Genomic DNA, 27,351 nt, shown 5'->3' on the forward strand with positions numbered 1-27,351 from the left:
CTTTTTCTACTGCTTTACTGTAGTTGAGTGTGGCAGTATAAAATAGCTTTGGAATACATACAGTAGAAACTACAAGTGGGAAGTTTCTGTATACTACTGTGTATAATTATTGAATTTCAACACGTTATGGCAACATTCAGATAGTAAAGTCGGAATTTGACAACATAATAACATTGATCTATCCAGTCTTATCAATCATTTAGGCTGCTGGTGGTGGTATTCTGGTGTGGGGGATATGTTCTTGGGGATATGTTCTTGGCATGTTCATTTGTTCATAAGTTCTGGAAGTTCATAAGTTTCAGTGTCACATGTTTTTTCTGATGGCTTCTTCCAGCAGGACGAGTGATTTCTTGAACACGGCAGTCAGTTCACACAACTCAAATGGCGATCTCAATTCAGTAGACTACTTTTGGGACTGGTCATGCAGCCAACTAACCTGCTGGATCCATATGACAGTGTCACTCTGGACCATAATCTCTGAGGAAAACTTTCACCACCTTGTTGAATCACCTGATATAAGCAGGGTGTACCTAATAAAGTGCCTGATAAGTTAATGCAGCTTTGCAATTAGAAGTAAAATACTAACATATTCACAAATAAAATGAGACAGAGATAACTAATGAGAAAAAAATGTAGCTTGGTAGTGAAACTATACAAGACATGAACTATGTATAATTGTTTCTTAGCATTACGGGAAGCAGCTGGTAACTGCTGTGAGATGTTTTGAATCATGCTGGTATAAAGAAGACAAATTGTGAATTTCCCCTGAAAGCAGAGAGTAGTAGATTTGGGCTCTTGATGCTACCAGGGCTTCACTGACATTAAATATCACATATTTATCTTTCAAAAATACTGAGATATTACTAAATAATTTTAACACAGCATGTAAACTGTAGAATCTGACATAATACTGATATAGTTAACCATTCAGAGATAGATTTTACAGTAAATCATATAATACGGTATGTTTGGAGAGAGGAAGACAGTTAGGGCAAAGAGATAAAAATACCAAAGATCATTATGTATTTTAATTATGATGACTTCTTCTTAGTGCTGGGGTAAAATGTGTTTAAGGCTTGTGAATAAAATATCACTTTGTGCTTCAAAGCGGTGGAAAAGTCTGTCATCTTTTCTTTGTTCATTTCAATTCACAGCAACGTGATGTACAGTATCATTACAAGTTTCCATGTCTGGGCAATTAAATTGATTACCATATCACAGTATGGCCTTTTCCTAGACTTCTGAGGTGAAGTAAGAGTGTCCTCTTGCAGGTTTATCCTTGGAAATTGGATACCTTCCATGTTGAGTAATATTCCATTATTTTATATTCTGTGGAAGAAGGGAAGTGAAGGTCATTGCATTGAAATGGTAAGCACATATGACAAGACTGCAACATTAATTTTTAGTGATGTTCCATCTTCTGGCTCTCACAGGTAAACAAACAAAAAACATACTTTCTTGGTTTGGGGATTTGACTACAAGGGTGATTCGTGTCAGAAAGGTTGGCCTATTAAAGGGATAGAGAATGTCAGTTTACCTGTCTCCCAGGCTCTTCCAGCAATCTCTTATAGTATATTCCATATTTAATTCTATTCATGCGTCATTTTCTTATACTCTGTGTCTCTAAGACCGTAGCAGTCTCTTACAAAAACTGTTTTCCCTGTCATGAAATTAATAAATGATCACAAAACAAAAAATGAGAGCAACACATGAACTGCCTTAGTACCTTGGTACCGTTGCGTGACCCTCTAGAAGTTTTTTTAGTACCCTGAGGCCTCCACACGTGTTTTGATTGCACCATCAGACATATGTTGCAAGGATATTGCCAGGTCTATAACTGTCTGATTTTTTAGTGTTGCACTTGTATTCATAATTCATGACATAACACATTGAATTGCTAATTTGTATAGTAATCCAGTGCTTTACTACACAAATTAGAAGAATTTTAAAACACCCTCTCGACTGAATAAGAATAATAGTCTGCTCGGTGTATTAGTCTACTGATACACTGAACTCTTTGCCAGCAGCTTTGTTGTTTCTGTAGTACAGATGCTCAGCAATTGACTATCCAGGATGAACAAATAGCAGGCTGTCACTCAGTCTGGCAGCCGTCCGACCACCTCAGTCACAGACAGCCAGTGATGCTATTGAGATGGTGGGATGCCAAAAACAGTAGATGGCTGTCACAGATCTTTTGACTACATCTCTATATTACAGTGACAGATCTAGAGTATCTATTTACATATCATTTAACTCAGTTAAAAAGATAGTTTTCTAAATCATTCAGCTTGATTCTGTCTAGGTCATATCAAGTTTACTTTAGAGTTTGATTTTAGCTTGTTAACCGACTCACGAGACAGGCAGTTGCACCCAGGTCATTTCTGTTTTCTCTTCTCTTGAGGGAAATTCAGAGAGATGATCTATGCGTATTCCCCTTAAACCCACTTCTGCCGTATGTAGGGAAGTGTGTGTTTGTGTTTGTGTGTTCCTAAATCCCATTGTGAGAAGAGGAAGTAGCAGGGTAGAGTAGCTAGGGCCCCTGACCAAGCCTGTGGGTGGGTGGCATGGATTCATAAATCAGGGAGCAGTGTTAATCTCTCTCAGGTATTGGAAAGCCAGCCCTCAGTAAATATGTTGCCCCGGGATACAATGGGGTTTAAAGGATTTCTGTCTCCAAAGAGAAATTAGGCAGGAGCTTCAGAAGTGAGCTAAATGGAAATGCTTGCTGGAGCATACAGAGAGAGCAGGGTGCCGCTGTCAGCTAGTAAACATAGTCTCAGAGTAGCCTCAGTCATTATCATGGCAGTCGGTGCCAACAGCTAGGGTGAGCAGACGGGTGGGCTGATGAAGAGCATCTTCTATGCAGATGATTAGTCACAATAGGGAGGAGGAAAATCTGAGGTCTATTGGATTATACTGCTGGGAATGACAATTGTCTTTGTTATAAGTAGAGTGGCTAATTACAACAAATTACAGTTATTTTTTGACAAATTTTGCGCTATCGAATTTTTCGAAAAATAAATATTTTTCGTAATTTGTCTGATCCCTTGCGTAGCAGCATTTTCATATTTCAATTATTTTCACATTTCAGCAGTAGCACCCCAGGGTGAAGTGAAAAACACCTTATTATGAAGCTCTTCGAAGGTGGAATATATTTGGCATCAGCCAAAGCCAGACAGTTCTTTAATTTGTTGAGATAGGCACAAAAAATTGGCAGATATAAGCAATTAAAGACAAAGTTTGCACCAGTAAAAAGTGTTCCTAGAAAGGACTGCTGGCAAATCACCAAAAGGGTCAAGCTTGTGCATAGGCAGTGAAGGCAGACTGCGTTATTCAATCCCCAAGAAGACTTATTGTAGCCCAGAAAGGTGACCTGCTGTCTTGTGTTCATGGTCATTTACTTTAAAAGAAACAGCAGGATGAACTATAGGAAGGTAAGTCGGTGGAGGTGGTATGATGCTCTGGTAAATGTTCAGGCAGGAAGCCTTGAGTTATACGATTCGTGGATTTTATAATAAATCTAACCAGCCTAAACACTCTTGATGACCACATTTAATTCTTGGCATGCTTCAAATTTTGTTCAAAAATGGTCTCAATAATATGGCAAAGAGTTCAAGTTGTTGTACCCACACTACACACGACAGAAGTGTACCATCCCTGAGCACAATTGCCTACGTTCCTTGCAAAGTCTCGATTGTCCCCACTTCCTGCTCTCCCACTGGCTGTCCTCACATTGTCCTTAAAACTCCCACTCTTGAAAAGCCCTTTTGCAGATTACGACTAAAAACCTAAGTTAATTAATGAAGGTATTTGCAGTTAAATAGCTGTAGGAAGCACTGGCATTCCATGCTTGGCCAAGACTAGCAAACACACTACATGCATAATGTGCCTGACTGCAATTGAACCAGATGGCACAGTAGCGTGTGTATCCGTAGCCTCCAAATACCCCTGATCTCAATCTAATTGAGCATCTACAATATGGGATCCAATGGAATAGCCAGACTGACTAAAAGGATCTGCTTTTAACTTCTAGATGCCTGACAAAACAGGATGTCTTTAGAGGTCTTGAGGTCATGGCAGACGATTTTAATATTGTAGCTGATCAGTGTATAAGTATATTTCACTTTAATGTTTACTCTTGGCAACTATATTTATGTGTATGTATTAGTCAAGTCAAAGTGCATGGTCAGCCATTTGTTTGTGTAGAATATAGAAAATATAGAAAAAGTGAATGTTTTCAAGAAGCTTGAGAGTTTTTTAACTTTCCCTGACATCATACTCACAGTTAAGGTGTAATTGCCGCAAAATGACAGAATATAACTATTTTATCACATTTCTGTAGCCACTGATCTCTTTTTAGGATTCCTGAGACATGAGCTTATCACAATATATCAAAATGCTTTGGGCAAAAGTTGGAATGCCAGATTGCCACAAGAATATCCAGTGACATTTAAAAAAAACTAATTTAGCAACATTCACAATATTCACAGAAAGGCAGAGTTTTAAATGTCTGTGAGGGGCTGGAAAAACAGAAACTTACAAACATAATAAAAACTTTTTTAAATATTAAATTTTTAATATGATCATAATTGTTCTTGCATTTGTAAATTCTTAATAATCAGGACTGTTGACGTATCTCTCCGTCAAGTGTTTGAATGCTCAATATTACTTCTTCCTTTTTAGTGCCATTAGAATCAAATGTTGCACTGAAATAGATGAATTCATTTACCCCTAAAAGGAAATTTTGAATCACGAACTTGTGAAAATATATCTCTGTAGAAAATGCACTGTAATATGCTGTTACACTGCAGTGATGAAGCAAAATTTTAAAAGGTGTGTAATGGCCAAGACAAGTATATAGAAGTTGACAGATGTAACTGTTTGATGAAAATGTTGAAAGGTTTGAATCTAATAAAAGATTTTAGAAATTCGACTGTATGCACAGATGTGTAGGCACATATGAAAAGATGTAGTTTAATAATGCCTATTAATTGAAAATGATGGTCTTATGAACGTATAGGAAGCATGGCTTTTACTCAATGTAATTCATTTTTGCTGTGTTATATTGACCAGGCAGCATTATAATTTTATTAATATTTAAGCAGACCCTGAGCTAGGAGCAAAGTTAATGTTACATGTTAATGTTAGTAGCATGGGCACTGGGTGGTCATATAAGAAGACTTTATATGATGTTCTATATAAGCAGATTGTACAAATGTGATAAAAACACATTTTTCAGACAGTTACATTAAATAAATATCAAACTTGAATTCTCAGTTGAGAGTGCCTGGAAAATTCAGAGCACCCAAAAGTTTAAGACACAAAAATTCATATTGCAGACATGTGGACTGTCACAGCTAATGTTTTCACATTTGCAGATGCAGATGTATAATTTGTGCTTGTTTATATACATAATCAGTCAACATAAAGTTCATTGAACAACTGAGGTACACTTCCTTTGATTCACTAGCTTGTAGAATTACCTTTAAACCAATATGATATTATCAGTCTCTCGCTGATGTCGGTCATCTCTCACTTCAGATTTTGGCCCATTCTTTTTTAAAATGCTGCTTCAGTTCTTTGAGGTTTGTCGTCATTCATTTATGCACAGTTCAGCACAGGTCCTCCCACAGCATTTTATTCAGGCTGAGGTCTGGACTGAGTCATTGAAACACCTTGATTGTTTTCTTTTTCATCCATTCTGGTGGAATTTTCTGTTGTATGTGTCATCATTTTTCTGTTGCATGACCCATTTTCGAACAAACTTTACTTCTCAGACAGATAAAGTCACATCTGATTTAGAATACTTTTGTATACAGAGGAGTCCACGGTCAACTCAATGACTGCACGATACCCAAGGCCCGTGGATTCAAAACAAGAACAAATTACCACCCCTCAACTATCGTATTCGACAGTTGGTATGAGGTGAGCTTATATGCTGTGATTGGTTTTTGCCAGACTTGACTGTACATTTGCTCTTGTGTGCTCAAAAGGCAGTGGCCCTCATTTCATGCTCATAGAAATATCCAACAATTTTGATCTTACAAAATTCCATATGTTAGTAAATAAGAGCAGTTCAATCAGGCAGTCTGCATACTATCGCTGTGCTGCCACATAGTATACAGATAGTATGCACGCTTACCTGAATGTGAGGTGGAGAAAGCACCAACAATGTAAGAGAGAAACTGGCACCACTGAGGCAGAAAAGGAGGAGAAAGAGTGACTTTAGAACATAAGATAATTATGTCTGAGGTCCAGGGAGGAAGCCAGAAAAGGGGCAACTTTCCGAAGTATTTCTACAGGAGCGACAACCATTAAAAAATAACTAAAATGTGATGTTTGGGCTGAAATAATGGGGACGCTGAATAATGTTTCCCCTGAGAAACTCACTGTGGTTCAAGTGACTTAAAAAAAAAAAAAGTTAAGTTCTGAGAAAAGACTAACAGACTGCTAGAAAAAGAAGAAAGCAGGTGGAGGACAAAAAGGAAGGAGCACAAGATCTGTCAGACCTTGATGAGAAAATCACTGCAATGAATGAGTCTGAGATGCAGCTCTTGGACTTTTTGCATTTTCTTTGAGTATTGCACAGTTTGACTTTGATAAATTTGCTGGAATGTCCACTCCTGGTAAGCCTTTGGCTGCAGACCATCAAATTGCCAAAAAAATTGCTATGAAAGCAAATTGCATCTGCTTTTATAAAGCTATTCGGACATGTTAATGATTAATTAATCAGATGCATTTGATTACCAGCACCTGGCTGCTACTTACTCTCTTAATTCTATGGAAGCAATATGGGTGTGCTGAGTTTTTCACAGGACTGCAGAGTCTGTGCTAATCCCTGCAGTCCTGTGAAAACTCTTTCACATGACCATATGTCTGATTTTTCTATTTGTCTTCCACCCATGTCATTGATGTTTACTATCACGTTTAATAGTCCAGATCACACAGTGCTTTGATATATATGAAAATATGTTGGTATATTCTAATACATATTAGATGAGATATGTATTAGAATATATATCTTAAATATTGTGATTTTTTGCTAGAGTGTAATGGAGTAATGCAAACCTACAGACTCTAAGAGTTAAAGAGACAGAAGGGGAGACAGATGAAAAATGTGCAATAGAAAGAGTATTTATAGGAATGCAATTTAAATAGGTTATCATAGCATTAATGTTCCACTTTGACTGGTCTCCTTTAACACGTCACTATGAGAGCTCTCACAAAGAAAAGCGGTATCTTCAGAAAAAAGCTGCACCTTAACCCTGGTGAACTGATCTGGGGGTAGTGAGTGCTGTGATAGGGACTAATCCCCTGCTGTGTGCTTTGAGCGGGACTCAGGGTAATACACCAGAGGACACCAAGGAGAAGTGAGGAACAAGTGCTAAGAAAGAGACTTCTGACAAACTGAAAAATGTGTTGAAGTGGTGCTGTCACCATGATGAATCCTTTCAGACATCTTTTCAAAATGGGATGGAATCTTAAACCGTATGCATTGCATGATTGTACGGGAAGACTGTGTTTCTGTGTGTGTGTGTGTGTCTGTGTGGGTGGGTGGTAGTGGTGTGGGGATACAGTGAATTTCTCAGGGAAGCATATGGCACAAGCATATTTAGCTTGTGGAAAACTCCACTAGGAGTCTTGCTGATGCCTCCTGGTTAATTGCAGAAATTTACCAATTTAGATTTCAGATTGTGACACTGAGAACTCTGGCAGATGTTTGGAAGGTTACATTTTTTAAAAAAAAGAAAAGATTCCCAGGTGCACATTAGACAGTGCAGTATTAACACGTGAAGCAAACACAGGTTTAATTGACAACTATCTTTTATATACCTACTTATTTAATTAGTATGATTTTAGAACCTTGAAAGTTGTTTTATTTTTATTCTTATTTAGACTTTGAATGGCTCACATGATCCTTCATTCACATCCAAAATGTTATTTTATGCTCCTGTTTTTTGTAAAGTAATTTGCGTTTGGTTTCATTAAGATGTTAATTTCTTGTCATCAATAATTGTTTATTTATTTCATTTTAAACTTCAATAACAGAACTTAAAAATAAATACATAAATAAATAATTTAAAAAACAAACAAACAACAACAACAAAAACAAAAAAAAACCCCAAAAAACAAAAAAACAAAAACAAAGGGAAGTTATCCTATTCTTTCTTCGCACACCAATCCCCACACCACCACTCTGTCATTACTCCTCTGTTCTTAAAGTTACAGAAAGCCGGCTTATAAAGGGGGACCAAATACAATCATATTGATGCAATTTATCTAATAAACCATAAGTCACTTTTTCGTAAGACGCCAACTTAGCCATTGTCATTAGCCACTCTTCATAGGGAGGGGCGTTCTTTTTCCACCAGTGTCTTAGCAGGACCCGTTTGGCCGTAGTAAGAGCCTGAATAATCCATCTTTTTGTACAACTGGAAAAATCTCCATCAGAAAGTTCTGTGGTTATACCAAGTATGGACAGTTTTGGTGAGATACCAAATCTCCTTTTCAAAACACTGAAAATTACCTCCATTATGTTTTCCCACCAATCCCGAAGTGCTGAACAGCTCCATGTAAAATCGAAGCATTTTGACCATCACATCTCCAACAAATGTCCGTAGAGGCCAGGTTCCATTTATACAATTGTTGCGGTGTTCGATGCCACCTATGGATTATCTTAAGTTGAATAGATCTACTGCCTGTTTCTTTATACATAGTATTAACATTTTGAAAACATGAATCCCATTCAACTGAAGATATGTCCAATGTCACTTCCTGGGCCCAGTAGCCCTTAACTTTAAGGAGAGGGTCAGAAGATATTAATTTCTTATAATGATAATCTCTTTTTTGTACTATAAGTACAAAACTTCCCCACATCTACTACTTCACCAAATATGAAACACATTAGGAAGCATAATTGAACAATACAGTTATAATATATAATCCAATAAGCATTTGATGCTTGTAAATGTCAGTTTAAAATAGATTAGTGTTACCAGGCTAGAACCACTTTGATATTTTCTACGTAAATACAACATGTAAATACAATATATTGTCAGGCATCGCTTGTGATGAGTCAGATCTAAAATAAGTCCTAAAGTATTGCAAATGCAAGAAAACATAAGAGGTGCTGAATTATTTGTTTGCTCGCCCATGTGTCAAGCACAATATCTCAGAGACTGTTGATCTGATTTTGACACAGCGTGGTAGAATGATGCATCTCACTGCTGCACTCAAGTATTTAAAATGACACTGAATAGCTGAAGGCAGATCAACAATTAAGGGTCAACAAAGGTGACATATTTGTTAGTGACAGGCTGACAGGGGCTTCACGGCAATAGAGGACAACATGTTTACTGTTGTTATTCGGTAGATACTGCTGCGTTTTATTCTGTTTTCAGACAGAATAGTGGCTTAGATATATATTTTTTGTTTTACAAGAAACGTTCAAGTACATCTTACTCTTATGTTCATGTGAATGATGATGTTTGTGTCATACAAACTGGTAAAAGTATGAAACCAATGTACTAGCAAGGAGTGTTGCTCTAATTTGGAATGTTTACAAGTACATTCATAGTTTTTAGTACTTTTTAGGACAATATTTTTTAAAATTGTCATAGTTATGATTTTAAAGTAAAGGTAAAGCTTGCCTGTGGATGCCGTATGAGGAATGGGATGAACATTTTTTTTCTTCAGTTTGTGTTGGTTTCTTTTTCATTGATATTAAAAGAAATAATGAATATATAGTTGAGGAAATAGCTGATGAAGTTGTGTGTGTGTGTGTGTGTGTGACAGAGAAGGAGACAGAAAGATGAGTACTTAACACAGACTCAGATAGGCACAACTAATAAGAGGTGAGAAAAAAATAAAAAATAGACAGAGGGATGACAGGTGAAGTCAAGGTGAGCTGACAGAGTGAGAAGTAATCACTGTAGGAGTAGAATGCATACTGATACTGCAAGCGATAAGAGGGAAAAGGTCATAGACAAAATAAAGCAGATTTGAGAAGAGAAATTCTTGCAAACACTCAGAGCTTCTCTGCGTCGACAATAGCACAGCGAAAAAATAAAGGTAGACTTTCCCACAGGCTGACACTGCGATGGTGGTGGTTGGTAGTATAAGGGAATGTATAGTAATTCTGATCTATCACAGCCTGGCATGCATCATTGATTCAGTTATTTACCTACACTATTGACAAATCCTGTGGTCAATAGCGAGCTCTACCACACAGTCATGTCACAGGTAAACACAGAGGTTTTCTGTGGTTGGTTTCACTTTGTGTATTTGTTGATAGTATGATGACTTTTACTGTGCAAAATTTCTGTTCATGGTCCTTGATTGCAGAATATATCATATAAAAATGAAAGCAAGGCCACTTTACTATAAAGTGCAGGAAGAGTTTAAATGTGGACACAATATAGTAATGGTTAACCCCACGTTCATGTTTTTGAAGTATACAGAGAACTGGTAGTTGTGTTTTGTCATTGGCTGTAGTGGTAAATAAAAACTACCTTTAGGATAAAGATTTTCTCTTTGTGGTTCAACCTTTAATCATTGTGATTTTGCACATTAGATGTGTCTAAAGGGATCCTATTGTTCCCAAGCTGACCATTTAAATGTAATTCATCGTAATTTAATCCTAGGAGACCAAAAATTGATTGACGGTATTCTGACTCAGCTAATGTCATTGCCTTTATGTGTATACTCCAAGCTGAAGCATTTTGCGGAGGTGCAACACCCTCCCTATACGTTCTCTTCTGTTCACTCCACACATCAACTGACTCCTTTCATTTATCCCTGCTGCTTCCGTCCATCCTCACTTCCTTCCCTACCTCAGCTCATCATTCCTCAGACCACATTTCCATCATCAGCATTAATAGTTGATTTTGTATAAGAAGCTGGAGTGTAACTTTTCATTGTTTTCACTTCCCCCTCTCTCAGTTCACACTGTTGCGCTAAAGGCAAAGGGTCAAAACAAAGGTGAGGAATATTCTCAAATACAAGACCAAACTTGACTGAAGAAAGAAGAAATGGAAATGGAAAATAAACAAATGCAATGTCATATCTGCATGCATTACCCTTATGAAACAAAACAAGAGGCAAGGCTGCGATATAGGCACACTTATTTGGAGACACACATACAGAACAAGGCAATCAGTTACTGACTAAAAATAAAGTCAGGAGCCAGTGAGTAATTGTAGGTTAGGGTCCTCTGAAAAAAAAGCTACATTTTTGATTTTCTCATCTGTTTCAGTTTGCATCCATGGCTTTACACTTAAGCTGACAGTGAATACATACAGTAGACATGCATAGGTGCAGGAAGATGCAGCGTCTGTCAGTTCCAGCACAATGCTTTTTCAATAATGTGATTTGAATTAATTATTTGAATTCGTTTGTAGGATTTAGAGGTTTTATTAGAAATATATATAAGTTAAATGAAAGGTAGTATATGTGTGTTTGCTAGAGTGGAGTATGTTATGATACTGTCCCTCCCACTGGGTCCTGCCTCAACCCCTAACCTCATGAGCTAATCCCTAGAAATGTCACCCAGAGCTTGGCAAGTCATTTGTTGCTTACTGGTGTGGAATTTGCCACTAGGTGAGAATGATTCCATTTAATCTATCCACCATTACAAGCTGCAATTTTGCATGGTAGACAGTATTACTCAGATAAAGTGTTTAATGGAGTTTACACTATGATTTAGAGAGGGCAATCCTTAAGGGACTAAACTCAAACTTTCTAACTTTAAAATGGTCAGCATCTCACTTGGAAATTCTTTTTTAAAAACTAATGAGTTTTGGATACATTTTCACATTTTCAAATGATCTGTAGTTTGCATTTTGGTCACCTCTAAGCTGGAAGATTTTGTTTTCAGCTAAGTAGGTTTTGCATTCTGCTTTAATGTGCTGTATGTATAAGTTACAGCAAATATGGACAAACTTTACTGTATACACTAAATTACCTATGTTTTGTTAAAGCAGCTACCCTGTGTTATCCTTTACTTCTACCCAACTTTTACACCTTTAGCTTCCCCTCCCTAGAATCCCTTTCTGTATTATTTCCATGTCATAGATTTATCAGTCAGTCAGTACTACACAGTAGTTTTGCTGGGGTTGAAGTGCTGACCAGGCGATTTAAACCACAAGTGCTCCTTGCCAACTTGTAGCCATAACATTTATTGTATAAGACATTCCCTTAAAAAAAAGGGAGCTTTACAGTATGTGTGCCAAACTGTGATGGTTAAGGGTAAGGCAGTATAGACAGTTGGCAGAAAAAACTCACACCCATCTCTCTTCCCTCTACCTGGCACTTCAGCACTCTCCTTATGAGAGATGAGAGAGTTCATTGTTTGTCTACGGCTTTGTAATTCGCACATGAAAGAACTCAGCTGAGCATGTATGTCACTACAGCTGTCCAGTGCTGTCTCAATCACTGAAGAAATTCCTATAATGTATGTCTTGATGTCTTAGCCTTTCCACTGACAAAACTACATCATAGACTACACCATGTTGGACTGAAAACTCGGTCCCCTAAATTGAACCTGAAAACCTGACCCACATCAATCATGCAGATCGCTTTTTTTAATTATTAGGTTTTTTTTTATAACTGTGGTGTAGGCTGAGTTATTGAGCTTCTGTGTGTGTGTGTTCAGTTCGAGCTTAACCTGCCAGCTGATGTTATCTTGGCTCTTTTGTGAGTACACGCGAGAATTCGCTTGGATAAGTAACATGGCAGGGATTTCACTCAAGGGAGGAATCGCCAGCAGCGTTTGGAGAGTTATTTGCATTGTGTGTTGTAAACTTGTGAAATGTTTTAATTTAATTGATAAATACTGGCGTGTTGCAGTGAAATTACATTGCTACCTGCATTTTATGCGACCTTAACGATTATGTCTAGAAGCCTTGTTTCTCATCAGTGCTTATCGAGCTGTGGCCTTTATACAGTCCCTCATTTTTTGTTCTTTCCTAATCACACACCTTAAAAACTGTACTATGATAAGTAGACAGTGTGCAGATGGTCTGCAGGTTAATCCCAGGTCTTCACATCGCCGGATTCCTGTGTTTAAAATACACCAAACGTATTAAATTCAGTACTACATACTAGATAACACATAGCACTTATACTAACTCGGAGACCTTTGTAATCAATAACACTGTGGGAGTGACAGCTGTTTAGATGACTAGCATGGGCTGCCGTCGATGTGGAAGGAAATGAGAAATGTCAAGACTCAGCCCACCTCTTTCAGCACGAGCTGTCACACATCCCACTTGCTCACTCCCTCAGTTTTACTACGCAAAAGTCAGACAGTGTAGGAGTTAAGAGATTTAAGGGGCCCTCAAAGCTGCCACACAGGCACACTGTTGATGCTCTGTATCCAAACACTCAGAGTCTTTAAAAGAATGTAGAAGGACTCCATACAGTGACTCCATAATTTTCTTTGCATTGATCACGTGTCATGAGATGAGAGGTTTGAGACTTTGACGAGTAACTATCATCAATGAGTTATATGTTATAAAGCGTGTCAAAGAAATCTTATTGACTAATTGAATTTTTTTAAGCATGTTGCCCTTACAGCAACTTACATTGAGTTCCAACTGTAAGTGAGAATATGTTAACTTTAGAAGTTAATGTTTGAAGTTCTAATCCATATTCTAAACCACATTAAAAATCTGACCGGAGTTTCCTTTAATATGGCAGCAGCCAATAGGCAGAGAAGTTTTCACACACTACTTGGGTCCCTGGTGTGTTAATTAATATTTATATTTGTCCACTGCCTCAAACTCTGCCTTCAGGCATTTATTAAATTATCATGAGTTTGGGCAGAGGCATTACTGTGTGTGTTAGTGAGAGCACAGCAGTGCGGTGTAAGTACGTGCACCATCTGTGACAGGACCGCTCCCTGATCCACCAATCAAAAGATTCCACACAAATTAATAACAGGACCATTATTAACACCACGTACAAACAATATCAACAGCAGCAGTAAATTGAGGGTGTGGCATTAAATTCTTGTTTGTTTACCCATTTATTTACATAAGTCAGTGATGCAGAGAGTTGCCTTTGGCAGCTTGAACCTAAACACCCATAGCTTTACAATCTCCACAATTAGAGCCAGTCCTGTGAGGTATCTGACAGCGTGACCAGGAGGTGCACACTACCTAGTGCTGAACACAGTGCTACTAAATGCAAGCAGCCATGATAATTAGTGTTTCTAGCCAGGAGCTCCTCACTGGCGTCTCACCCCCGCACTGACCCAGGGAGATTGGAAAGAGGCCCAGTGGCTCCCAAGAGACTGAGCCTGTCAGGTCCGTCACTTCTCCCACGACATAGGAGTGAGCGGAGGTGTTTTAAATGCCAAACAGGACACACTTGCCAGGCCTATCGGCTCTGCCTGAATACAAGGCCTGTCTGTCTATCTAGTGTCCCTACTCTGTAGACCCCGAAGCAGAGCCGAGTCTCACTGTCTGGGGACAGTTAACCTGCTGTGAGGAAGGGAACAAATCCCAAAAAAAAAAAAGATGAAATGACAGTGTTGCTGGTTTGTATGTTGCTGAGTCTTCACACGCTCAAATGGAGTGCTGAATCACCCCAAAATATGTTTGTCTACGGCTATTTTTCTTCCTTTTTTGGCCATGTATGTCTATCTTTTTAAAAGTATTATTAAAGGATTTTGAGTATAACGCTTTTGTCAGATCGTTTTGCTGGACATTTATCTTTGCTTTGTATGTGAAGTAATTGAAAACGAAAAAATAACAGTGAACAGGAATGAAGCCTGATCACCATGGTGGTTATACTGAGCCACGTATGGACATACGATCATGTTTCTTTGCACTTTTTTCTCACTCTGGCGCAAAGTTAAATAATAATGAAATGCAAATTCCACTGATGAGAGGGCTTGTGCTTCAGGTTAGGTGAAATAACAGTGCAGGCATTCATGCTAAAGAAATATTTTAACCAATATATCAAAACCGGTATACTGTACTCACCTATTTGTCCAAACAAATATCTTTTCATGTCAATTCATTGTTTTGTTGTTTCCACTTTAAGAGCAGTGAAGGTTTCTTTTAATTAAAAATCAAAATAAAAGACAGAACGAGAAGGGCTTTGAACATGATAGAAATAGAAACAAAATGTGACAGACACTGTATGTGAAATTTATGGGATGAAAACACAATCCCCTTAAGAAGATCTCCTTAAAACCTCAAGTATAATTTCTTTTTCCTACCTGAGATGTCAGATTATTATAGACTTACTGTGGCTATATAATGCTTTTAAGATATCACACGTCAAAATGTATTTATTCCTTCGAGCCTACAGCACCCAGTGAAGGACAAATGTGTACATTTCTGCTATAAACATACACACAGTTGTAAATTAGTGTCCACAATGCAGTGTGTCTAATGCATCTTCCATTTATTGTAACGCGTAAAGCCCGTCTGTGTTGAAACATTTTACATACAGGGAGTGCAGAATTATTAGGTAAGTTGTATTTTTGAGGAATAATTTTATTATTGAACAACAACCATGTTCTCAATGAACCCAAAAAACACATTAATATCAAAGCTGAATGTTTTTGGAAGTAGTTTTTAGTTTGTTTTTAGTTTTAGCTATTTTAGGGGGATATCTGTGTGTGCAGGTGACTATTACTGTGCATAATTATTAGGCAACTTAACAAAAAACAAATATATACCCATTTCAATTATTTATTTTTACCAGTGAAACCAATATAACATCTCCACATTCACAAATATACATTTCTGACATTCAAAAACAAAACAAAAACAAATCAGCGACCAATATAGCCACCTTTCTTTGCAAGGACACTCAAAAGCCTGCCATCCATGGATTCTGTCAGTGTTTTGATCTGTTCGCCATCAACATTGCGTGCAGCAGCAACCACAGCCTCCCAGACACTGTTCAGAGAGGTGTACTGTTTTCCCTCCTTGTAAATCTCACATTTGATGATGGACCACAGGTTCTCAATGGGGTTCAGATCAGGTGAACAAGGAGGCCATGTCATTAGTTTTTCTTCTTTTATACCCTTTCTTGCCAGCCACGCTGTGGAGTACTTGGACGCGTGTGATGGAGCATTGTCCTGCATGAAAATCATGTTTTTCTTGAAGGATGCAGACTTCTTCCTGTACCACTGCTTGAAGAAGGTGTCTTCCAGAAACTGGCAGTAGGACTGGGAGTTGAGCTTGACTCCATCCTCAACCCGAAAAGGCCCCACAAGCTCATCTTTGATGATACCAGCCCAAACCAGTACTCCACCTCCACCTTGCTGGCGTCTGAGTCGGACTGGAGCTCTCTGCCGTTTACCAATCCAGCCACAGGCCCATCCATCTGGCCCATCAAGACTCACTCTCATTTCATCAGTCCATAAAACCTTAGAAAAATCAGTCTTGAGATATTTCTTGGCCCAGTCTTGACGTTTCAGCTTGTGTGTCTTGTTCAGTGGTGGTCGTCTTTCAGCCTTTCTTACCTTGGCCATGTCTCTGAGTATTGCACACCTTGTGCTTTTGGGCACTCCAGTGATGTTGCAGCTCTGAAATATGGCCAAACTGGTGGCAAGTGGCATCTTGGCAGCTGCACGCTTGACTTTTCTCAGTTCATGGGCAGTTATTTTGCGCCTTGGTTTTTCCACACGCTTCTTGTGACCCTGTTGACTATTTTGAATGAAACGCTTGATTGTTCGATGATCACGCTTCAGAAGCTTTGCAATTTTAAGACTGCTGCATCCCTCTGCAAGATATCTCACTATTTTTGACTTTTCTGAGCCTGTCAAGTCCTTCTTTTGACCCATTTTGCCAAAGGAAAGGAAGTTGCCTAATAATTATGCACACCTGATATAAGGTGTTGATGTCATTAGACCACACCCCTTCTCATTACAGAGATGCACATCACCTAATATGCTTAATTGGTAGTAGGCTTTCGAGCCTATACAGCTTGGAGTAAGACAACATGCATGAAGAGGATGATGTGGACAAAATACTCATTTGCCTAATAATTCTGCACTCCCTGTAGAACTTACTTCTCCAACACAACGGCATGATGTGAAAAATTATATTAATTTACAAATTCTAGTAACAATATAGCAAGGACACCAAAATGAATACATCTTTGAAACTCTGTTGGAATTACATGTCTGTCTGGATTTGTCTATGAACACAAACAGTGATGGTGCCTGTGACAGTTAATGACAGTCCACCTTTGTGCAACCTGCTACTTGGGTCATGTAGGCCATGGTGGGCTTCTGCCTCTATGGATTTGCGGCTTAGGGCTGTTTTTCTGCTGCCATGATCAGGGCCTCTGTGCTGTCCTTATGCTAGCCTTTTATAGCTACTGGTAGAATTTCTTGATGTCAACCACTTCTCAATCTGTCAGTGGGGCATCACATGGAGGGGCACTGTCTTCCATGATTCTTCCTGCTCCTGTTTCTTATCAGACCATCTGTCTTCAGCTGCCTGAGGCACTCTTGTAGCAGACCACCTTGCTGATGCATTCACGGATGCTCCTCATTTCATCCTGGATCGTGACTCTGACACATTCCTGCCTCTTACTGTTGCTCATGGTGGTGGACCTTTGGTTGAAACCTCTGTGCATTGTGAGTTTTCCTGTCTTGACATCAGCGGCTTCTTTCTCCTCCTCTTGCTAGCTGGGTATCTGATGACCGGTAGGGCATAAAGCCATGTGAAAAGGAAATGCTTCATAGAATTCTATGTCATCCTATGAAAAAAATAATTACACCCATACTGGGAATTAATCAAAGTCAAGGGCAGCTAAGAAATTGCATGATTAGTTGATCAAGTATGAGGACATACTCTGTAAAGGCAGATGTTTTGACAGCTATGACAGTCTAGACCATTCAGATGTATGATAACAAAATGCCACAAAATGCCCCCCTCCCCAAACAACAACAACAAAAAAAAACTTAATACAAAAATCTCTCCGTCCACAAGACACATTGTTACTGGAGGCTCTCACTGTGTGTATCCTTCATCTTATACCAATAGTTTCTATGATAACTGTGGCAGTGGCACATACCTGCTCTTTGGTTTCTATGATACTGCAGGTCCCCTATTTTTGCATTTAGCTTCTGTCATGTGATCAGCTGTCAAATCAATATTATGTTCTCAGTCCATGCATGTCTTATTTCCTGAAGTCCAGTTTTATCAGTATGTTCTGGTTCCTCAACAACTAATGTGGCTCTTGTTAACATCTGAGCAAATACGGCTTCTCTTGCTCAGATTAAAACTCCATTTTCCAGAGCCAGTAATGGCAACACTACAACATCCAGCAATATATGTAAACCCCAAGATACTTTGGACATAAATATATTGAGATCATAAAAGTCCCAGTTATCATAAAAGTCTCACTTTACAACATAATATTGCTCAAAAAAAAGGAAATGCAGAGAGTGTGCAAGAGTAAAGCTCACAAACAACAACCACACACTCAGTGTTTGCTCAGTGCAACTTCCTATGTCACTCACTCACTGGCATACACCCACACACCCCTACAAAGCAAAGGGCTTATTTGGATAGTCCTTAATCACTGCTGAGGGCTACACAAACATGCTGAGCTCAAAGGGCTTCACAGTGCTTCCATTAGAACAACAATTAATGCAAAACAATATTAAAAATTAAATATTAATCACATAATTGAAAATAAAACACAATGTGTATTTGGAGAATTCACTGAAGGCACAGGGTATCAAGGCCAACCTGGTCATTATCATCCTCATCAAAAAATGCTCGCACAAGCGTGTCAGCATCAACCATTATTATTATTAATACATGGTAAATAAATGGCAATGCAGCCCCTAAAAATTGTATCACTGGTACATATTGCCCAGTTCTTTTATTTCTTGCACAATGGCGCTAGATCATACACTGCAGGCAAATGAATATGTCTGTTACAGATAGAACAACAAATTGAGTAGAAACATTTTTAATCAATTGTTGGTAACTGTTTTTCATAGATATATAAATCTTAATCCATTTCCAATCTCTTGTTTATTTGCTCTGGGGGTCCTACAGCTGTCAAAAATCTTCATTTGAACTCCCCTAAAAACACTGGAGCATCTACTGAAGCACAGGATTGAGAGCGAGTGAACCACAGAGCACACAGCATCCAGCAGTTTCAGTTAATGATATGTCTGCAAGCAATGCAAGAAAGAAAAATATGATAGTTTGTCTCTATTTCATGCCTCTAAAGTGCTCCTGTTGGTTGACAACTGCATTTGAACTTTTTTGATTTTGTTCACGCCTATGGTGAGCAAAGTCTGTCTAAGTTTTGCCACAACAAATCCACACTGAAATTGCTAATCTTCCCCTATTTCTCAATATAATATAGTGGCACTATGTAAAAAAAAAAAAAAGAAAAATTCATAAATGAAAGGAAAGCAATGATGAAAGCTATACTTTTTGCAATCATTTACTAATTAGCTGTCACCCTTTTCAATAGCTATTTGTTTGCGTGGGCCACATAAAGGAAGCGATGTGAGCAGGGAAAGAAAATACATGTAAAAAAAGTACAAGTCTGAATGAAGACTTGAAGTATTTTGTGTTTCCATATATTCATTTTAGTTAGAATTATTATAGAATGGGTGATCTGATTAATATTGGGAACGCTTCAGCTATTTTGTAACAAATTTTCCCAAGAAAATTGGGAATTTTTCCACATTATTAGATAAATAAACTATTTCATGTCACATCACATCAGCCAATATTACAGGGTTTCCATTTGAGCCTGCCTATCAGGAATAGTGGGTAACAAATATCCAGGCCAAGATTTCCAGTTTTACCTGTCATTCATTGTTTATAGCTGCTGGTTTCAGATTCCATGTAGTGGAATGTAATCCTTCTCTTTTTTTCTCCACAGAGTGTAACCTGTGCAATCAAATCCTACTGCAACTTGATTGTTCAACAGAACTCAGTGTACAAGAAATTTTCCAATACCAAAAATGTTGTGTGTATATATAGATATATATGTGTGTGTGTGTGTGTCTGTGTGGTTTTATAACTAAATGCTTAGGCTACTTTAAAGCAAGCCACATTAACATATAAAAATGAAACACATTACAGGAGTCACAAAGCTAAAAGAGTCACAAGCACTAATGACCATTACGGGTTGTGATGGCGTCAAACATGATGTGGTTACTAATTTACATATTTTAATTTTGAAACTAATTTGGAAGTAATGTAGTGTCACACAATATGCAAATATCATATAATGAATGGAAGCACATGAAGCACTATCCCTTTTGATGCCTATTATTTGCTGCAGTGGATGATATGCGCAACGCATTCTAAATGATACAACAGTCGAGTTTAGGCCCTTCAAAATTAGCTTGGTAAATTGGAATAAAAAACTCTCTCTCCTTCCCTGTTTCTGCTAGCATCAGATGTTGATCTTTGTTATAAAAAGCACACTAAATGGATCAGAATTACTGCTGCTCCATTTACATATCCATGCACCTACATGAATGTTCATCACAAATCAAAGTATCTTCCAAATTTGAATTCAACTGTTGAAGCAATTCTTTGCTTAAAATAAATAAATAAAAACATAAACAAATTCTCATTCTTCACTGTAACAAAATGGCTGCTTGGGGGAAAAAAAAATAAAGTTGAAGTGTACAAAAAGGCATGATGTAACATAGCAGCAGATGGGTTTACAGAAGAGACAAAGAGTAAACCTACCCTATCAGGGGGGCCATATGTGCTTTGGATAGCATCCCAACTCTTGGTGCGTAAAAGTGGCAGATGTTTGCTTTAAGATTGCACTTGCACACTTTAAAACAACAGCACCAGAAACGACAAGATGGAAGAAGTAATTCTGTTCGCATGGTGCAAAACAGCCAACATATTGTATCATAAAACTTTTTTTTCCTGACAAATTTCATTATATAAAATAGGGAAACATATTGCTGAATGATTAGAACAAAGCTGATGTCATCCTCACATTTTATCTCCAAATCAGTTAGAGGATGAGGCTATAAATTATATGACAAGGTTTTAAGAAACACACAGAGTTAGTACTTGAGATGTATCCTTTATTACCTTTAATTCATTAATGTGACTGCTCTTTTTACTGGACTAAGATCACATTGGTCTAATTGAGGTCGTTTCAACATTGAAGCCCAAGTTATCACATAAAGACGTTTTGCAGATACAGGCTAAGGGGAAAAACACAGGAAAGGCTTGAAATTGAGTAAATGACAGGCACTCACTAATGTTGACAACTGCCAGTTACTGCCTGGGGTGTCACATGATCAGTTATGATGGACTCTGATATGAGTCACTGGAGTTAAGGCTCTTAAAATGGGACGCTGTGACCTTTCTCTTGGGTACAAGAGCGGTCTGGAAGAGAACAGCTGATGCAGCTGTTAGTGCTGCAGCACTTTTGCTATTTACAAAGCATCTTCAATGTTCATAACCTTTTCTGCCAGAAGCTCTGTTATTCACAGTCTTCATGATCAGGGTTGATGGGCTTAGCGTGCTTAAATCTACGTCCAAATGACCTCTGCTATCAGCCTTTCCAATTGGTCTCACTTTTGTGTATGTTTTTCTCTTGAATATAAAGGCGCCACATATAAATGCATCATTCTGGATTGATAGGTAATGTCAAATTGATGCTACATATTACTGTCTTAGCACTTACTGTGTTAAAATGTAAAGTACCCCAAGATGACTGTTGTGAATTGGCTGGTTAAAAAAAAAATTACACACCACACACACCCACGACACATGTGTGTGAATCCCTTCCACTTCACTGAGTACGGTGTGTTACTAAACACATGTGACTGGTTCTGTGCACCCAGGCTTGTATTGTGTGAGTGTGTGTTCCTGCATGTGAGAACAAGAGTGAGAAAAGGGAGAGAGCTGCTTTATATCTGATACCTGTGTCACTTCCACTTGCCCTAAAATGGAAATTATATTGATATTTCATACTGTGGATGTAGATATATGTAAGATTACCCTTTGGGGACTTTGACTCTTCTTTGAATTAGGACTTGGAATAATCAAATACTATGAATTTTTATTCTTCTTAATCATGAAAAGGCTATGTGGAAATAGCAGAGCCAGAGTTGATTAAATGCAGCTGAGATTCATTGAATCTGGCTCAGAGCTCGAAGGAGTGTTTTAAATAGGAGTCCATTTAACAAAATGTTATGTTCTTAATGGGAAGGTAATAAGATGGTCTTTATCTTTTATTGAAAAAAGTGGAGTCGTTTTCGAGCATGATGATGTATGCTTTGAAAAAGAAATACTTTGAGCTAAGGCGGTAGAGAGAAGGGCCAGAAATATCATGAAAGAGAGTGACTTTTGATCATGTGCTTTGTGCCTGATGTTTGTCAAATTTAAAGCGGAGGTTATATTGAGCAGTGAGACGTTAAAGGAAGTGAAAAGGACCATAAGTTACATTATCTAAGCAAGTATTCTTTTAGGAAGGTTTAGCAAGAAAAGCTAAATAAAGACATTAATTTTAAAAGTTAATTAGCCCATAAATATTACTGCCGTAACCTGATGCATTTTAGTGCCGCTGCATTACAATAAAACGTGCAAACAGCTTAGATGCAGTTTCCTCCCCAGGGCTAATATACTAGAATCACTTTAATTGGGAGGTATTAGGTTAATTATCGCACTGAGATAATTTGTGATGCTGCCAAAGTAATAGAGAAGTTAATTAAATGCATCTCGCAGTTTGGACATGTCAAAGAATCCAGTGCGGTTTTGTTACCTTGTCAGGTTCAGTATCATTTGAATAGAACAAGAATTTACTGTCTTATTATTTATATTTGTGCTTAAAAAATTATATGACATGTCTCAAGTTGAGTATGAATGTTATACTCATTTGCAGAATTAATTTTTTGAGGTCTGCATAATTTAATGTTCAAAAAATTGCTCATTTTTCACACTTTTTGGGGGTTTTTCCACTTTCTAGGCTGCTGTTTTGGTGCATTGTGTTTAAGGTCTGTTGTGATTGGTCAGCTGACTCAGTGGAAACAAGGCACTGGTTATCTCCCTAAAGTGTGTGACTATTGGCCCAGCTCTCTAGTATCTCCCAGAAACAAGGAAAGACTGTAGAAGCTGCTGCTTCCATAATGTGGAATAGTTTCATGCAGTGGTACTGCCAGCATCACACTCTCATGCAGTGCTTTAATGCAGTGCCATTGCCATTTCCTAAATGGTTTGCACTGTGACCATTTATTCCTTGCAGCTGAGGCGTAGGCGAGAGCTACTGTACCGAGACTGGTCTCCACCAATACTGGTGAACCTGCTTTCATTGCTGCAACTGCTGTGGTAGCTTATGCTTTGTGCAGCACACTGTGCTTCCACCTGGAGTGAAATGTGCTATGTACTGCAATTATTTAAATATTGTGATATTGTCCTCCTCGCATGATTTATAAAGGCGGGTTTTTAAAACAATGTCGGTTTTAAATCCTTCTTCATGTTTTCCTCACTGAATTTAAAAGTTTGACTCTTTTCTTTGTCACTCACATAAAAATAAATCATTATTCACAAAAAGAGAAAAAAAGAAATGTGACGCAACAAAGCTTCTGTCATTTCATGGATAACTTCTAATGCCAGAAGAACTGGATATGGCAGTAGAAGATATCAGCCTGCTCTTATTAAAGTCTAATTATACTCCTTTTAGATGTGTGTATTCCTACTTAAGTAGAAGATGTCCAGCATTGTGGTGTATTGACAGCCCCACTGGCTGAGATGATGTTATGTGCAGGTTAATCTAGCAGTCTTGTTGTAGTGGCACAAGATGAAGGGGAGGATTTAGACGTGCTCTCTTGTGTGTGCTAATTAACTGGTACAGATTGTTCCCCTCACCCCACTGCATCTACACACCAAACAGTCTACGCCAGCCCCTCCGCCTCTTGCAACCACACAAAATCTTGTGTTCTTTACAAACTCTTGACATTCATTGTTGGATATTCAGGCGGCTTCACCTTCTAATGAATTTCCCTGGGGCCGAGAGGTCAAGTCCTTAAATAAACACAATTAGATGTGTCAAAGGCCTTGACGCAAGCTAATGTTATACCATTTACTCCTAATTACTCTTTCAACTTGTCTAAACAGAGTGCCTGTGAACACTTTTTATGGTGACAAACCTACTTTTGGCCTATTATCCAAAACACCATTCATGACTGCATTAACTTTTAATGCAACTTTGAATATATATCAATACTTTTTTTCTTTGCATTCATATATTTTTCCATTTATAATTTATGGCCAGAATAACTTTATACTATTGAATTGCACACATTTCAAGCATCATCCGGAGCGTATATATTATAGCCATAATGCCCCAGCAATGCTGTGAATACACATTATTGTGTGTTACTACCAAACGTATGTTTTATAGGAGAGTATGAATAATTTTCTTTTTCCTTTATGCTTTAGAGAGCACCTGTAGGCAGGCTGAGGAGGAGGATATGTATACAGTATGTGTAAAGTGTCTTTTGAACAGACAAGTTTTTGCTCTTGATGAGTAACTCTGCTGTCCTGACTTGAGTGGGAAGTTCATTTCACTGGAGAGGCAAGAGAGGGAAGAATCAAGGCCAGGTGATGAAGTAATGACAAGGTTACCCGCACGAATGAAGAACCATTGGTGGAGTAAGAGCGCACAGCTTAAGGGCTTTTGTGGGTTGTTCTTTTCATTATTATATTAATGTGCAGGATTCGGGAGCATGCACAGATATTTTGCAAAAACAGCACCCCTGCATCTGCAATTATCTGCCACTGCGCTGTTGTTAAAGAGTATTCCTTTGGAAAGATTCATCTCTGTCATTCTGTCTTTATCTCCCCCTCCTCTACCATGTCTATCTGTGAAAGATGAAGTCTTTAAGAACCGCACTAATCCTGTCATTATGCTGTCGTCTTCACTGGCATATCTTTTCACTTTCTTGGTTATCCTGTGGACTAAAGCAATTATTGCGCTGCAATTGAAACATCAAGTAATTAATTCATTTTGTATGTTGAGCATACTTGGGTTGATGTCACACTTCGAGTGTGAGACGAGTGTGTTTATGGGTCAGCTGTTGAGAAGGGTAAGAATAGCAGTCAGGATTTTATGCATCTCTTGGCACATGGGACACCCACCCAAGGCCATGAAGTATATAACATGCAGAGTAATGTCATTTAGACCTTGGCAAGCTTCTTGTGTCCCACTCAGGGGACTATCTCGCCTCCACAGTGCTATCTCTCTCATCCTCTCTATTCCCTCTATGTTTCCCCTGCCTCTTCTTTTCATCTGCTCCATTGCTGCATGCCACATTGTTGAATTCTCTTTCTTCAGTCTGTTCCTATTCTCCATTTCCTTCTCTCTCTCGCTTCTCATCACTCTTCTTGGCCTCCCTCCTTTCATCTTAATTGTCTAGCCCTCTCTCTGTACATCTTCTGCCTCCTGGTGCATGCTGTCATCTGCGACCAGCGTGGCACAGAGCGCCGCAACGCACTGCGGTGCCATGATCCAGAAACCCCACATTAACACTGGGATTTCACCCAGAGATTATTTAAGTGTGGCATGCCTGCCAGGCAGGGTTCTTCTCTGTAATCTCTACAGCCCCATGAATAGAGTAGGACTGGGAAAGAGGGGATTTGGAGGAGTTTGAGGGCTGATTGGGTTCTAGAATGGGTACAGTATGGGCTTTTAGGCATTCTCAATATTTCAGTTCCATATGGAGTTGGATTTAGGAGGTGGGGTGATAGCTCAATGTGTCACAGAGAAACTGAGGTTAAATCCCTGGCAATATGATCCTCTTCTTCTCAGTTAGCTATGTATCCTTCTGAGGTTTGCAAAGTAATTTAATTTGAGGTAATTGTAGCGAGGATCCATAATTAAAAGGATTAAAATGCATGCCATTTATAGATGGGCTAAAGGAAATGAAATGATGAGGCCGCTGGCACCATTTCTGCTAATGCCCCATACATGTCTTTCCTTTTCATATCCACTCCTTTGTCAGGGAATTCAGATTTGCATTATTTAATGTGTCACAGGATTCAAATGTAGGATAAAAATAACAACTGCAGACGTTCACAGCAATGACACCACATGTCTGGCTGCTAGCTAAATATTACTATCTTGTGCACATTTCATTTCACTTATTTTATTTTTTATCATACTAGTCTACTCTTTGAATTATGTCTCAGGAAATGTGTGTCTCTGTGTCTATTTGTGATGACAGAGCGTGTCCTCGACTCAACATGGTCACCCTCTCACAGCGGCAAAGGTCTTTGACCCCATCAGAGAGTCAGAGTGCCTGCTGATTTTTTGACATTGAGAGGGGAACAGACAAAGCTACTCATCAAATGTCCAATGACTGAGAGAACTGTAGGAGGAATGGTTTTCGATACAATGCCATTTACAATTTACTACCTATTCTTTGCCACAACAACAGCTCGAGAAGGGTTTGTGTTGCCGCTTATTATTATTTAAATATTAGTTTTCCCAGCATATCTTTTGTGAACATTTCCGTGAGGTAAACATTAAAAGATCTGTTTTTGTTTTTTGCTATTTCAAAAAGGAAGAGACTGGATTCAAATAAATACTGCAAAGCAACCTATGAGGATGTACACTGCATGAGCACAGAAATGTCAACAATAAGGCAACTTACCACCATATTAGTTTAAGTGTCAACAACAAAAACAAACAAAATGTTAATGCTGGAGAAGATTATGGAGTGGAATTTCTTTACAGTAGCACATTTTTCATATTTTGTACACTTTTATAATACCTGCTTCATATTATCTATTTAACTGTTCATTTATTTATTTTTTTCATCTGTTAAGAAGGTGAGCTGAAGATTTCTGCAGTAAAATAGAATTTAAAGGGGGTTTTTTTAGCCAACACATATGTTTGATAATTGTAGGCATAGAGTTGTCTATAAAAACTAAATTACATTTGTATTTTCATCTACCTTGTGGTTTTATGTTTCTGTGGCATACGGGACTGAGACATGTGTTCCAAACACACCTGAGTGGTGTATTACTTTGCTTTCATCCTCATGCCTCATGTTCTGCAGCTCCATGCTGGAAAGAGCTATTACAACAGGAGTAGCAAGGGAGAGTCATGATGGTAGGCACAGATGTAAGGATTTAGGAGTACCTCAATGCCTAGCATTTACACAGGCAGCATGACAAAGGTATTCTCTTAACAACAGTCCCATAGAGAGCCAATGAGGAAACATAATCCTTAAGATTAGTTTGATTGATTTGTTTCTTCCAACAGGATTCAAAATAGCAAGGTTGTTATAATCGTTCTCCTCTATCGAAACAAGTGAGATGGAAAAGAAGCGTACACTGACAGCATAATGATATCTGTTCGACTGTT

General features: G+C 38.3%; 1 protein-coding gene across 6 annotated transcripts in view; it reads left to right on the forward strand.

Moving 5' to 3' along the window:
• pcdh9 (protocadherin 9) overlaps positions 1-27,351 on the forward strand; it is a 187,978-nt gene that overhangs the window by 142,868 nt on the left and 17,759 nt on the right. For 2 of the 6 annotated variants that reach the window (XM_025905505.1, XM_025905506.1), the window contains exon 5: positions 335-369. The exons of the other annotated variants lie outside the window; for them this stretch is intronic. In XM_025905505.1, the coding sequence (XP_025761290.1) occupies positions 335-354 (20 nt within the window). In that variant the 3' untranslated portion in view covers positions 355-369. Of the gene's footprint in view, positions 1-334; positions 370-27,351 lie in introns of those variants that run through there. 6 annotated transcript variants of the gene reach the window in all.

Source organism: Oreochromis niloticus, linkage group LG1, assembly GCF_001858045.2.
Source record: "Oreochromis niloticus isolate F11D_XX linkage group LG1, O_niloticus_UMD_NMBU, whole genome shotgun sequence".
NCBI classification, from domain to species: domain Eukaryota; kingdom Metazoa; phylum Chordata; class Actinopteri; order Cichliformes; family Cichlidae; genus Oreochromis; species Oreochromis niloticus.